Source organism: Pinus tabuliformis, chromosome 9 (assembly GCF_031772625.1).
Source record: "Pinus tabuliformis cultivar Carrire ecotype Pingquan chromosome 9, CPIR1, whole genome shotgun sequence".
Lineage (NCBI taxonomy): Eukaryota > Viridiplantae > Streptophyta > Pinopsida > Pinales > Pinaceae > Pinus > Pinus tabuliformis.
Window position 1 is genome coordinate 1580931016 of NC_142307.1, and position 15260 is coordinate 1580946275.

At 38.7% G+C, this 15260-nt stretch overlaps 1 protein-coding gene across 1 annotated transcript in view; it reads right to left on the bottom strand.

The window, feature by feature from the left end:
* Positions 1–338: 338 nt before the first annotated feature.
* LOC149154737 (putative methyltransferase PMT11) overlaps positions 339–15260 on the bottom strand; it is a 183321-nt gene continuing 168399 nt past the window's right edge. Inside the window, exons 8-9 of the mRNA XM_089440773.1 lie at positions 843–920; positions 339–754 (exon numbers count right to left, since the gene is read on the bottom strand). Coding sequence (XP_089296899.1) covers positions 544–754; positions 843–920 — 289 coding nt within the window. The 3' untranslated portion in view covers positions 339–543. The remainder of the gene's footprint in view (positions 755–842; positions 921–15260) is intronic.

A 15260-nucleotide genomic window follows, 5' to 3' on the forward strand; every position in this document is an offset into this window, starting at 1 on the left:
AATTGTTACCATGAGACAAAATCCATAGTGAACATGCGTTTGAAGATGATGGTGTCTTTCCAACCTGCTCATAATTTCTGATACTATGATGGCATCAATGTGTGCATCCATTAGTACGTACTACATCCTCTATCTCTGACCCCAATTCAAGGCAATGACTTCCATGTCATAGGATGTACATGCCATGTACTGCTAATCCGGGCAACCACCCTTTTGGATATGGAAATTCTCGTTAATACTGAAAAGTCCTATGGACCAAAACTCTATCCTAGGTCTAACAGCAAAGTTTTGTGCAATTAAAGTTAACAACATTTTAGATCATCGTATAATTTTTCCCATTTCAAGTCAAATATAAAAGGCTCCATTAGCACAATTGAATGATGCAATCCCACCTTTAGTTTCAATGCAAGTACATCAATATCTCTTTTTTAAGATGTCTTCAACTGTTCTAATTTTGCGAAATCCAAATATTATCCTTTTCATTGAAAAACATTAGAAATATTATGTAAATTGATGACAATTTTACATGATAGATCTGTACTTTTACAACCCAATCAAAACCTGTTTTTGACAATAGAGCACCTTCCTACTACCATATGTTCCCTCTTCAGTGTCAAACATGAATGTCCTCCACCCGAGAGACTTTGCAATTCCCTCAATTTCCACAAGAATGGTCAAGGAGTCTTGAATATAAGCATGCCCACCAGGACGTAAAATGCGGTCCATCTCAAGTATAATATATGCAATCTCACATCTACAAAATAATAAACCAAAAAGGGTGAGATAATGCTTAGCTTGTACATCCCTTTATAACACAAATTGAAATGAATTAATTCTATTACCTTCTCTTCTCAATAGAGAACAGGCCAGAAGCATGAAGAAGATCATAGGTCCGAGGATGTGTATCAAATGGTTCACACCTGTCCAGAACATAGAAATAAAATTTGCCATCAAACATACAAGGAAACATCAGCAACCCAACCTTATTCAGCGGGGGAAATACAAGAATGCAATAATTAAACAATATTAAATCTGAAATAAAATTTCATTGGAGTGCAAAAATTTAAAAGATCAGATTCTGAAAAAAAAAAAATTATGGATCTGCATGTAGGATGAAATCTATTTTCCTTCACCTCCACGCTCCATGTGTATATCAGATTATAGGTGTCCTGAGAACAAACACCCTTTTAGAAGAAAGCTTGAGGCTGGCCTGCTATTGGGTTGACACCATGAAAATGTTTCTGAAATACAGGAGCATCCACAACACAGGTATGGATATCAGGAATAGTTACAAGCTTCACCCAGATTCGCAGGAAATGGCAGGCTGGAAGTGGTAATAATATTTATTAAAAATATATATTATAAAAAAATAGGAGAGCCAGGGGCAGTAGGGAGCTCTCTAACCCTCTTAAAACATGTGTGACCATTAATAACCAATAATATTAATAAGGGTATAATATCAATACGCACAAAACTATTATTAATATAAAAACATTTATATTTATGAACTAATGTTATAGCACAAAATTTGATCAAATTGTATCACTCCGTTTTCTAGTTTTTTTTTTCTTTATATATAATAGTTGTAATATATCTTATTATGAAAGGGTTTAAACTTTGACCAGATTGACAAAGAAAGGCCTGATCAATCCAATGCCTAAATGAATTTCAAAACCACCCTGGACTCTTTGAAAATGCAAACCAAAATGAGGGCATTGACAACGAATCAAAAAGAAAATATGAATAATGAAAGTAATCAACAGACTTAAGACATGAGAACAGTTAAAGCAGAGGACTGCATACACGTCCTCAAAACAAAACAGTAACTACTAGACCTGTAAATCAATGACCCAACTAGGACCTGATGAGTGCAGACTATGCAAATACACAGATTCACAAGGATACATCCGTCGTAGTTGGCAATTTGTGGGCCCGATTGGGTTGATGTGGCGTTGAAATCTAGCAGAAAAATGTAGCAAAACACAGTTACTTTGGGCCCCATGAGGCTGGGGACAGGTGGAACGTCATAGGAACAACAATGGGAGCTGCATGCTTCTCACCCAAAAGTTCCCACCACACTCCAAAAGATCCTAGAACTTCTTCCAAAGATCCCAGAACATTTCCTACAAGTTTCAAAGCTTCCAAATTTAAGGAAAATTCAGGAATAGGTTCCTCAACTCCTGGCAACAGTTCCTCTTCAACTGTGTTACTTCTTTGCTGCAAAACACTTCTTTACCAAAACATTGTTGTCATATCTTTTTTTTTAACTGGTTACCATATTTGAGCACAGTAGCAGTTAGTGTTATATCTGAAGAATGAAGTACTCACTGAATATAATTAGGAAATATGTAGCATCAGAAATAACATAGTTAAATTTGAAAACTTAAGGTTAAGATTCATTGAAGAAGTCAGACATCAGCAAGAAGAAAAAAAATAACCTGCTACTAATATGGTAATGCTGTCCCATTTCTCAATAAAAGTAGGAAAAAGAAGTTTGATGATAAAGAACAGAATGATAGAGATGAACTTAGGGATCTTAAATTGTTTCTTGTTCATCCAGAGAAACAGAAAGTAGCAGTCTTGGTTTATTGATTCAGGAGTATCCTTACACATTGTTAGATTTTTGCCTTTGTTGCTCAGTTAGTATTCTCCAGCAGTATTGACACTATGGATTCATTGTTCTCTGTTCCTGTGTACAGCAGAGAGAGAGAGAGAGAGAGAGAGAGAGCACTGTTTATGAGGGCACAGCACTAGAGGAATAAAGCAGGTGGACAGCAGTTATGTAGGGGAGGGATAAAGAGGATGCATGCATGCATGCATGCGTGCATGAACCAACCTTAGAACACTTCCAGAATTAAACTATTGTTCAAATTTAGAACTTATTTTCTATTTCAGAGTCTGCTTTTACATGCACTATCTATCGTTAGAGTAGGGCACATAGCCCTGTAACTTCTAGGGCACTTGCATGAGGAGTGGAAAAGGGTGCAGATCCCAAGGCAGAATGTGCATGCATACATGCAACAATTATCCTCCAGTTGGGTCACGCTATTTCTGACACTTCTGACCATGTAAGAGGGTGCACTGGTTGAGTAGATTAAGGTTAGTGTTTGATCAAGTCACCTTGGGTGCTTCATGCATGTGACCAGATAAATTGTATCTTCCTTCTGTATTCTGTTCTATAAAAGAGACCGAGGGCATACCATGTTGAACTTTGTAGCTATGGTTGGTCTTCATAATTTATTTTAGCCCTTCAAAAATCAAAAGAAATGATAAATATGAATTGTATTCCAAGTCAGCTTCAAAAGATGGAAATTAAATTTTTGAAATTTAAATTATTTGTTTCCTCAAAGTCAAGTCAGTCAGCCTACTTGTCACACCTATTCGAGCTCATGAGATGACTATATATATGCTACTCGTCCTCCTCAAACGACCAATTCAGATCACTAAAGCATCATATCTTTTGTTCATCTATGTGAAGGAGAAAGGAGAGAAACAATCCGAAGTTTGACCAGACTAGTCCAACCAATGACCAAGCATCTTATCTCTGTTTGACCTGTGTTTGACTTTGCACGTGTGGGAGCAGACTGAAGTTTTCTGTATATCTTTCTGGGGTGCAGGAGGCCGAAATTTCTCAGTTTGACCAGGTTTGACCCAGGTCTTGTTGATGGTCAATTTGACTTTATTTTGACTGGAAAGTTCAGATTGTATCTCTTGTTGAATTGGATAATTTCTCTAAGAAAAGGTTGCTGGGTTTTTCCCTAGAAAAGGGTTTTCACAGGATAAAATTTTGTGTCTCGTGTTTGGCTGTCTCTTCATGATCCTACTGTCATTATTGTTTTTACTGTTGAAATTTTTCTATGTATAAAATTGCTTAATGATGCATGTTTCACAAGATGAATTAATGAAGAAATCATTGGAAGCAATTATCAGACTAGAAGATAGATAGATTGAGAGTTGGGATCCATGTATTTGTTGTTGGAATTTTTAGCATTATGTGTTGGTAGATTAACATATTAAATAGTTATTGTTTTGATTGAATCTTTTCAATTTAAAGTTAACTAGGTGAAGGGAATTTCAGTGTGCAAAATCTGCTTGCCATGGTCTCATATTTAAAAATCATGTGAAAGCACATTAACTAAAACCCTCAAGATCCATACACAGAATGAGTCATTGCATGTGAAAGGGAGTACTTAGAGGATTTCAACGGGTGCGGCCCGAGCTTCAATAAGTGAAGTTAGTGCGGAGTTGTGACAGGTTGTTGTATGAGATGCCTAGGATCTTCCAGTGATTGGAAGGTTGCTATTGACTTATGATAGGTGATCTGCACCTGGGATAGGTTGTGAATCTGATTTCTTTCATGTCTGATACGTTTGCTCAAATGTGGGTCTAGGGATTGCAATGATGGCTAGTTTTACTCCCCAAGAGTGGCACATGTTGGAAGGCACTTCCAACTTTTTACTGTGGAAGTGCAGATTGCAGAATCTGTTGGTGGAATCTGAATGGTGGTATCTTGTGCATATGATGGTCTAACTTCCCACTGATCCCAAGGACCCAGTAGAACATACTAAAAAGTCAACCAAGGAAAATCAATCATCCTTGATTCAGCGAAGGACCACTTGAACCCTCACATCACAAAGAACATGGTGAAGGAGATGTTTTGTTAAACACACATGGAATGTGGACAGCAGATAGGATAGATAATTGTGAGATGTCTTTATCATTCACAAGATATACATTTATAATACATTGGTGTGACTCTTGGATTCATCTTCCAAGGTCTCTTGGACTCCCTTTGATTGTTCAAATTTCACACCATAACCCTTAGCGGATTAGGTATCCAACATCCCCCAAGTTAATCCGAAGTGGTATGTATGAGTCCAAGAAGAGAGTTGTAATACAAAATGTGCAAAAATGCATGGCAGCACTAGGATGAATGTGCTCTTTGAGATGATGGCATAAGGTGGGATAATTGGAGGCCTCCACTGCCGATGGTTTAAGGATGACCACCAACACTGGAATGCTTAGTGCAGTTCCTGAAACTCTTCCAAATATGGAAAGAAGTTGAGGTCTTCTACTAGAGGAAGCGCTCCTTAATGCTTTGAAGAGGGAGACCTTCAACCTGGAAAAAGGGAGGCCTACAACCTGCGGTGGTTTAAGGAAGGCCACCAACCAAAGGAGATGTTTTTTTAAACACACATGGAATGTGGACAGCAAATAGGATAGAGAATTGTGAGATGCCTTTATCATTCACAAGATATACATTTATAATTCATTGGTGTGACTCTTGGATTTATCTTCCAAGGTCTCTTGGACTCCCTTTGGTTGTTCAACTTCCACACCATAACCCTTAGCAGATTAGGTATCCAACATCCCCCCACTTAATCCGAAGGGGTATGTATGAGTCCAAGAAGAGAGTTGTAATACAAAATGTGCAAAAATGCATGGCAGCACTAGGATGAATGTGCTCTCTTAGATGATGGCATAAGGTGGGATAACTCGAGGTCTCAAACATCGATGGTTTAAGGATGACCACCAGCACTGGAATGCTTAGTGCAGTTCCCGGAACTCTTCCAAATATGGAAAGAAGTTGAGGTCTTCTGCTAGAGGAAGCATTCCTTAATGCTTTGAAGAGGGAGACCTTCAACTTGGAAAAAGGGAGGTCTACAACCTACGGTGGTTTAAGGAAGCCCACCAACCAAAGGCATGCTTAGGGGCTTCTGTGTCTCTGGCTACAACTCTAAATTTGGGTATCGTTGTCTTTGGCTACAACTATAAGTTTGGGTATGGTTGTCTCTGGTTGTAGGCTCAAGCAGCAAGTTCAGATTGTGGCTCAGGCTCGCTTGATGTGGCTTTGAAGCTTGTATATGACCATCAATTCTCCCTCTGGCGGATACAAGGTGAGAAGATGAAGAAATATCAACTACAAGACTTTTCAGTATTCGAGAACAAATTGTCGTATGATTTAAATATCTACTTGGTTGTTGAAGCCCATTGCCAAGAAGCGATCCATCCAAGGTGAATCTTTGTTCTTGCAAGAGGCTTGTTTCTGAAGCATTTGCTTGAAGGATGAGTATTCTTACCACAATGTTTGCATGGGTGAAGATCAAAACAATGATCTTTCACATGGCCAACTCTATCACAATGTTGGCATTTGACAATCTTTTGTGAAGGAGGATGAGGAGCAAGATCTGAAAGAGGTGAAGATGAACTGCCATGAAGAAACCCAACACTTTGAAATTGACTGGGCTTGGAATAGTCTAGAGTATGAAAGGGCACATCCTTGTCATATCCAAGACCGGTTTTGTGCTTGTTGTTGACAAGCTCTTCCCAAGGTCTAATGATGGGCTTGGGAAGTGCAGGCTAAGTTTTTGCATCTGCATGCAAATCTACTCTTGAATCAACCTCAACTTTACCGTCTTGATTAGCTTCTGCATGTTGATGGCCGTCAACTTCAGACTCAAAAAGAGGATTGTTCTAAACAAAAACAAGTTCAGAATGATCTTTAAGCTATTGTAGCTCTTCTTGTTGTAGCTTTGTCTCAAGTTGCAAAAACTCAATTTTATATTGTGCATTTTGTAGATAACTGTGAATATCAGTGAGAAAATCCTTGCTGATTTTAATTGTATTCTCCATACTAGAGAGTATCGGAGTGTTAAGTAACTCTAACACTTCATCAACATTGTCCATTTTCTTCATTGTCAAACTTACACTCAAGCAATGAAGACTATTATAGGAGTTAATCGTGGCTACTGTGAAATGCACTGTAAGTGAAACTACTTTTCAAATTTTGGTCTCTTTTAATAACACTTTCAAGGCTAAGTTGCAGGAAACGTGGGCAGGGGGTCCGTTTCCCCAGGGGAAACGAAACGAAACTCGTTTCCCCGTACCGTACGGCCTGGAAACGCGTTTCCGGCCGTACGGCCAAGTTTCCCGAAACGGAAACTTGGCCGTACGGCCGGAAACGCGTTTCCAGGCCGTACGTGCCACGTTTCCCCAAAAAAACACTTGTTTTTTAATTTTATTTTTTTTTTTATTTGTTTTTAATTTTTTTTAGGGTTTCCAGGTAGTAAATGTGATGTAAATTTAATCTTAATGTTTAAATGTTTATGTAAGTAAATGTATCATTCATGCTTTATGATTGCACATATATATAATAATAATTTTTAAATATTTTTAATATATATATATATATATATATATATATTATTATATATATTCGCGTTTCCCTTCCCCGTTTCGTTTCGCTTCCGCGTTTCCCCGTTTCGTGCAACTTAGTTTCAAGGAAATATTACATAAAAACCGTGTGAATTAGTGTGCCATAGTGTGCAGTCCAACCAAATTAATGTTATCTAGGTATGCAGCTTGAAGCGCTATTCAAACTCAATAATATAGGACCTGGCCCTTGTAGTTAAACTCCATCTACAACACAAATACAGAGAGTACATTACGTTACAATATACCCTTTTAATTTGCGTGGCAGCATACAAGCATGGCAAAGAGCTCTTCCCTGTCTCGGAATTTTGCCTTATACAGGCCAATTTCTATTTGTGCTTTGCCTGTCAAAGTGAACGTTTATGCCACTCTGCCCAAAATTTGTCAGTGCTACCCATCCTCACCAGATAAAAGGCTCTCAGGTCTGCAACTTATTTATTTAATATGACTTCTATATTTTCCATTATGGACACTAAGTTAATTCACCAACTTGAATTTTCTTAATTATGGTCAAAGCTTGAATTTTCTTAATTATATATGCCCAAATTGTGCATAACAATGCCCCTCAGACCTACTCCAATCTGAGTTTGGTTTCGAAATTGATTTGTGGTCTCATCAAAGTTAGGGCTTTGCCATTCTAAGCCTATCCGTCTATCCTCTGAAAAACTCCAAGCCATTTCATTTACGAAGAAATCTCTCATTTAAAAGATCATAGTCAAAAACTACTTGCACACGTCAAGAAGTGTAAAGCTACAAAGCACAAATTAGAACAAGAAATTGAAAGTTCCAAGAAGGACCTAAACGAGAGTATATCAGAGAAAGAAGAAGAAAGTTTGTGCTTAAAAAAACTTAATAAAAAAATTATTAGAACAAATCAGGGATTTAAAAAATGAGAAGTTTGAGTGTCAAAATGAAGTTCAATTAGAAGTTGAAGAACTTTCACGTTTAAAAAATCATAACCAAAATCTACTTACTTAGATTAAAGAACTTAAGGATGATAAGAAACCATTGAAAAACAAAATTAGAAGAACTTTTCACAAAAGAAGTATCAAAGTTTTCAGACATGACAATCCAAGTTGAAGAAAAATGGACGAATATTGATCCAGTCAATATCACAACTCAAAGATGACAAACCAGTTGAAGTAAAATCATATTCAGATGTTCCAGTTCAGACGACAGAAATTTCAAGTGAAGATCTATCGATTAACCAAGCGTCTTCCATACCTGAAGGAAATCATATATGTCAAGTAAATAAAGAATGTGCCACAAATAAGATAAAGGGAAATCAAATCACAAAAACTCCTTATCGACATCCAAATCACGAGAGCAAACATCTTAATCAGTATGTGTATTTGTATCACTCATAATAAAAACAACAAACTTGTGTTTTGAAGAATACCTATGCCTACAAAATCCAGTCTTACGATAACAACTTATTCTAGCTATCCAATAATTGCAAAGTTCCACACAGGATTGATTTAGGATGGTCAAGTCCCTTCTCAGTTCAACAATTTTGTTGATCACTCAGAGGATCCTATCATCTTGTATCATCGAAGATGACAACTTGAAAAACTCCAAAAGATACAAATAGATTACAAGATAAAGAAACAAATGACATGCCTTGTCAGCAATAAGCTTTGAGGACAAAGCTTTACTAAAGGGGAAGGCAATGTTATGAATATAAATAATTAATTAACATTTAATCATGATTAGTATATTGAAGAGGCATGTCTCTAAGGATATGACCATTCATGAAAGGGCACCCTCCTAGGTATATAAGCAAACGCTCATTTGTAATATCATATATCATAGCTCTTGTCCATTCAACTTTCTTATATAAATATATTATTCTTCCTATGATGGACATTTATATATTCCAGATATTCTGAATATTTTGTTGTGTATACGAACTTTGTTCATTGCACTTACTAATTGGGATACCTTTCACCAAGCCTTCAACAGAAGATGAGCCACAATCAAAGAAGGTTTCATACTTTGATAAGTTCTAGGAAGCTAAGAAAATCGATAATAAAAATGTGACAAATTTTATACAAAGGTTTGATAATCTACTCAAGGAAGTTCATATCATGTATAAGCAAACTAATGATACTATCCTTGATAGGTTCATCAAAGCGCTTCCTAGACATATGTCACATGCTCTAAGAGACAAGAAGCCAAAAACCTTAGATGAAGCTAAAGTATTGACTATTGAAACTTAGTATAATCTTAATGCCTCCAAGATTAACGTTTTTTCTTAACCTAGGGCCCAAATTGAACCGAAGCCTAAGGCTAGCACCCCAATTTGATCATGCTTTGCAAGCATTTGCCCAAAAATTCAATAAGGTTACTCTGAGATCATGCAAGGGAAAATGACAATGATGAACAAGATGGCAATGTTGGAAAGGGTGTAGGAATTTACAGGGTAAGTTCCTTAGATGGAACACCAAAGGACACCGCTCACAAACAGATCACAGATCAACACCAGTGTTTTTAACGTGGTTAAAACCCTCAAAGAGGGAAACAGTCCACGGCCTGAGCCAACGCAGCCACCTCAGGAAATTTATTAATGTAAAAGAAAGAAAATTTACATAAGCTTCTCTCATGAACGGTCACCTAACAACTGACCCTCCATGCTCTTTAAATAAAGATCATGGACCAATCGGGTGTTAAGCCACGGATCAAGTGTCGATAATACCAACAAGAGAATGAACCATCACATCACTTCATGTCTAGAACATATCGTGACTGTCGGATTGTAAGTTACAAAAAGTACATACTAAAGAAACACACTTTACCTAACTATATGCTAGACCAAGTTATACTTAATTATTTCCTATGTGTCTAAATATCCTAACAAAGGGAAAGGGGATCCCATCAAATTGTCCTCCTAAACCAAAATTTAACAAAGAAAGGCCTCCTAAGAATAATGCTTTTACTAGTGGCAATGTTTCACAACAAAGTGTTCTAAATATTCTTGCTCCAACTAACATGGTTGGCCAAGAAGGAACTCCTTGTGTCAAACTTGCAACAAATCCCATTCTCTTGAGGAGTGTCCCTATAATCAAGTGGAAGAAGAAGAGAGTCCCCGAAGCATTTAAACGTAGTAAATGACAATGCTCCTTTCAATATCTTGCTTAGAGACTCCTACTTCCAAGAACAACGTGAAGAAAGTGTCTAGGAAGCCATTAGTGATCAAGATGAGCCAATCATGGTTGTTGAGGAAGAAGGACTTTTCAAAGAATTATATTATTCAAGAATTAATAATGGCCAAAACCAACCAAGCTCTAATTCTAGCTCTTCCCTCCAAAAGAAGGACAAGCCACCCCCTTGTTGAAGAATGTAACTAGGTTCGGTCTTCATGAATTGTATTTGAGTCATAATGTAATGTATTTATCGAAAGAATTAAAAGGAAATTTTTATTATTATTATTATTATGACTTATTAAAGCATGGGTTTCATGCTTGGGTCATCATGTTTTAGGTCAAAGTCCCCATTGAGGACTTCTAGGATTTATACTAAGTCATTAGTCATTGTCCATTTAAAGAGACCCCTCTTGGGCTTTTGAATCATGTAAAATGATTTATTATTGAGTCAAATAAGTTATTTCTCACCTCCACACCAAGTCAGCCTCAAGGAGATCAAGTTATTGAGAAATCTAGGGCACTAGCATTAGGTGATCTCTCTTCTATTAGTGACTGCTTTGGATATTTTTTACTTCTTTAGATTAGGATCTTCTTCTTGTTAGATTATTAGTGTTCTTCTTCATCAAACAGTAACCAATGCATGAACATAAATAGACAAGAGACACAACATGTAGGCTATGAACCAAGGCCAAAAACTCTCACTCTTCCAGAGGAAAGCCCACACAAATTCTTCTTATAGAGATTCCAATTGACGAATACCAAGACCAAGACCCTTGACCTATTAGCCACTCCAAGACCAAGCCACAAGTCCTCTTCCACCTTATCGATTACTCTCTCTCGGTTTCTTCTACTTCAGATCTTGCATCATATGAGATCACTGTAGTTATATCAAACTAAGATCACTGTAATGAACCTCTTCTTCAATAGTAGAACCGAATCCTTATGTATGAGATAGTACTGAGACCTTCTTCAATACAGTATCACCAAGGCCTAGTTACATAATAGTGATCCTCTTCCTGAGAGGCACCGAATGCTTCTTTGTTGTGAGATATACTGAATTACTGTGGCATAATCCTGAACTGTAGGTTCTTCATGATACGGAACTGTGACTACTTCAAGGACACCGAATTTTGGTTTATACAGAGACCATTTTCCCTCGCTGTCATTGTGATCATAAGAGGGATCTGAATTCCCTTGACAGTGGTTAACTATAGAGAGAACCCCGTTATCCCTTCTCCATCCAAGTTCCTTCCTGTGATACATACAAACTTATTACTGCCTCCAAAAATCTCAGACATCCAAATTTACTGTTGTCTCCGAAAAATCTCGGACATCTGAACTTCTACTGCCTCCAAAAATATTGGACATCCGAACTTCTGAATTGTCCCTTCTGCGATGACCCTAGCCATAGTAGTTTGACTATATAATAAGCTGACATGTGAAACAAATGTGTGTATCTTCAAACTATGAGCCGACAGGAGTTTGTTTACTCCTCTTTGAAGCTGACACGAAGAGGAGAACTTGTGCTTATCATTGGAGGGCTATTTGACAATGCTATTGACTTCTATACATTTGACACATGCTCAAGAAGAGCTCTTCATACATCAAATTGACACTTTGACTCTAATGATAAATCCTAAGGCTCTCAATGGGAGCCACTAACAAATAAAATCTCTTGCTCATGAAACCCATGAAGCAAGGCATTACAAAAAAAATGATTCTCTTCTTTTCATCATTTACAAAGATCATAATTACATGTCATTATGAAGACTGAACCTAGTTACCTTTTACAACACTCCCTCTTAACTAGGGAGGTATTCATAATGGTACTTGGTCATTCTCAATTTGAAAATTTCCCATAAGAAGAATCGGATTGGTAACCCATCTATCTAGCATCATATCAACCAGCAGTGTCACATAGCAAGGCCTTGACTAACAACTCTATCCACATGATCAGAGCATAATGCTGGCGAGACCAATGATTCATAGACACCATAATCATTGTCTCTCAAGGTAAATACTCCACCCGAGTGTTCACAAAGTATGACCTACTTTGGACTATTCTTATTTTGGATAGCTAGTCCTCAAAGAATATTGGTCCACGACTACTCTTATCTTCGATGCCCTATCTCATCCTCAAAGAGTATCAGATGCCAGATGATTACCCAATCCTCCATTCTGTCTTCCCAGGTGAAGACCAGAATGATGTGTCTATCTCTCCCTCTCAATTAGATGAAGACGAGTTGCTTGAAGAGCTCCTTCCTTCGATGTCATGAATTTCTTTGTCAAGGGGTCTTCATCTTTTGTGGCTTCTTCATAGGGCACAGACCATCCATCACTTTCATCCATGGGTCAGTCATGTCATTATTCCTTTCATCAAAAAGTGATCCATTAGTCTTCATTTGGTCTTGCTTCATGTCTTGTTGCCTTCTTCATGCCATATTTTTCGGAAGGATCTTACATCCTTCTATATGGTCCTCTTGGAAGTCATCCACAGTTCTTCCCTTTGGAAGTTCTACATAAGCCCATCTAGATATTTGTTCAAAAATAAGAAATGAATGCTTAAATCAAAATTACCTTTGTGATGGTCTTTCATCATGACCTCTTCATGTAGGTATCAACATCTTCTATGCATGTTGACATCATATCAACCCGCTCTGGAAAATCGAATGACTGATCACTCTGGTGTATCTCCAATTGACCCTCAAGCCTTCTCTTATACTTTTTCTGTTGAGACTTCAATGGTCGAGATTACATCTCTAATCAACGGCTAAGATTAGATTTGGCTTGATCCATGTCATTTAGGACCTTCTAACCCAGCTTTGTATTAATACCCTTTAATATTTTATTCTTCCTATGTTTAGACTTAGGAACTCCATTAAAAATATTAATTATTTTAATATCTACTTAACCAGGTAAAATCTGCCCAAACCATTTCTAGGTCTTGGAGATCTCATGTGCTTTAGCCTCTCCACCAATTTTCATGGCTAGAGCACATTCAATGCTACTCCAAATCAACACTCCCTCTTAGTGAGGAATGTGCTCTAGTAATACTCCTCAACTAAGCATCACCCTGATTATACGGCACCGATACCTATGCTAATGCTAGGCCTCCCCGCCCAACATCCTCTGCATTGTTGCATCCTGTACTGCTGCCCATGGTTCTGTCACTGCCACTGCTACATCCGTATGACAGCTCCCACTGCATCTGTGTTGTTGCTGGTCCTTTCTCCCAACGCTTTGATACCATGTTGAAATTTCTAAGTATTACCTGTTAGAAATTTTATCTATATTCTCTAGTTTATTTCACCTACTTGTTTAACTACTAACAAGTTATTTAACCATATAAACACTGAAATAAACACAGTACAGTCTCAACCATCTACAGATCAACAACTGAAAGAAATAGACAAACAAACACTGTTATTTTTGGACAATCGTCCCCGGAAAAACCCAACTTGGGAAAACCGATGCAGCAGTTCTGAGGATAATATTATTAAGCAGCTTTTCTGAGCACACTGGGTGCCAAACTGGCTCACCCGATAGAGATAAAAAATCTGGTAGTAATGCCTCTCTTCGGAAGCAAATATTCTGAAAGTCTGCCCCACGAAACCCTCTCCAGCATAATCTGAAGCACTGCGTCAGGCCTCTTGGCCTCTGCGTAAGACTAAAACCCTTTGTGTCAGCCCTCTTAGGCTCTGCGCAACCTCTCTGGCCCTCTGCGTCACTCCAGCAGCCTCTGCGCAGTCCCTGCTAGCCTTTGTGTGGCTCCCTCTAGCTCTATGTTTGCCTCTCTGCTTCTGCGCTAGTCTTCTGTCACTATCTCTGCCTCGCACTCACTACCCCTCCCCGCCCAACATCCTCTGCACTATTGCATCCTGTACTGTTGCCCATGGCTCTGTCACTGCCATTGCTACATCTGTACGGCAGCACCCACTGCATCCGTGCTGCTGCTGGTCCTTTCTCCCAACACTGCATCTGCACTACAATTCTCTCTCATCATGCTACATCATGTTACTGCTACTGCACTGCAACTCAATTATTGAGAAGTAAGTAACTAATCCACCCAACTACTAACATCCTTGTTAGGCTAGAAACCCTCCCAATGCTGAAGCTCTCTCTACTGCTATCTTGTGCTCCCTCTGCTGCCTCTGCGCTGCTGCAACAACTTTGTGCCTCTCGCACCGCTGCAAACCTCTCTGTGCCATCCTACATTACTACAACCTCCTTTGTGCCTCTCCACTGCTGCAACCCTCTCTGCGCCATCCTACACTACTGCAACCTCCTTTGTGCCTCTCGCACTGCTGCAACCCTCTCTGCGCTGCGAACTACTTCACTCTAGCACTCTCTCTCGCTTCATCCGCATCTGCTTCTACCAACATCCTCCATCCTACTACTGTCTCTTCGGGGCTCCCGTAGCCAGGTATGATCCAAGAGTTTGGGTACCTCAAGGATCCTGCCCCTCATTGCTTGTAGTCCTCCTGACTACAGCTCGATGTCTCCCCACCTCTTCTCTAGATATACATGAGCACTCATGGCACAATCGTCATCCTCCTCTACCTCCTTTTCCGCCTTCGTCGGCGCTGCCTTGGAGTCAGACGCCTCTCCCTTATTCTTCTTCCTAGGACACTAGTTTGCATAATGCCCCAGTTCCCCACAGTTGAAGCAGTTTATCTTGGAGAGGTTCTTTTTCTTCCTCTTCCCCTTCTCCCCCGCAGATGCCAGAGTTGCATCCTCTTCCTCCTCTCTCTTTCAGCAGCTTCCTTGATTGAAAATATTTTCAACCCCTTGATCTGCTTCATCTTTTATGTCATCATACCATCATCCCATGAATTCCACATGTTGGAGTTCCTAATGAAACACTTGCTTCCACTCTAGATCGGTGAATCCTTCGATGAGGATTCC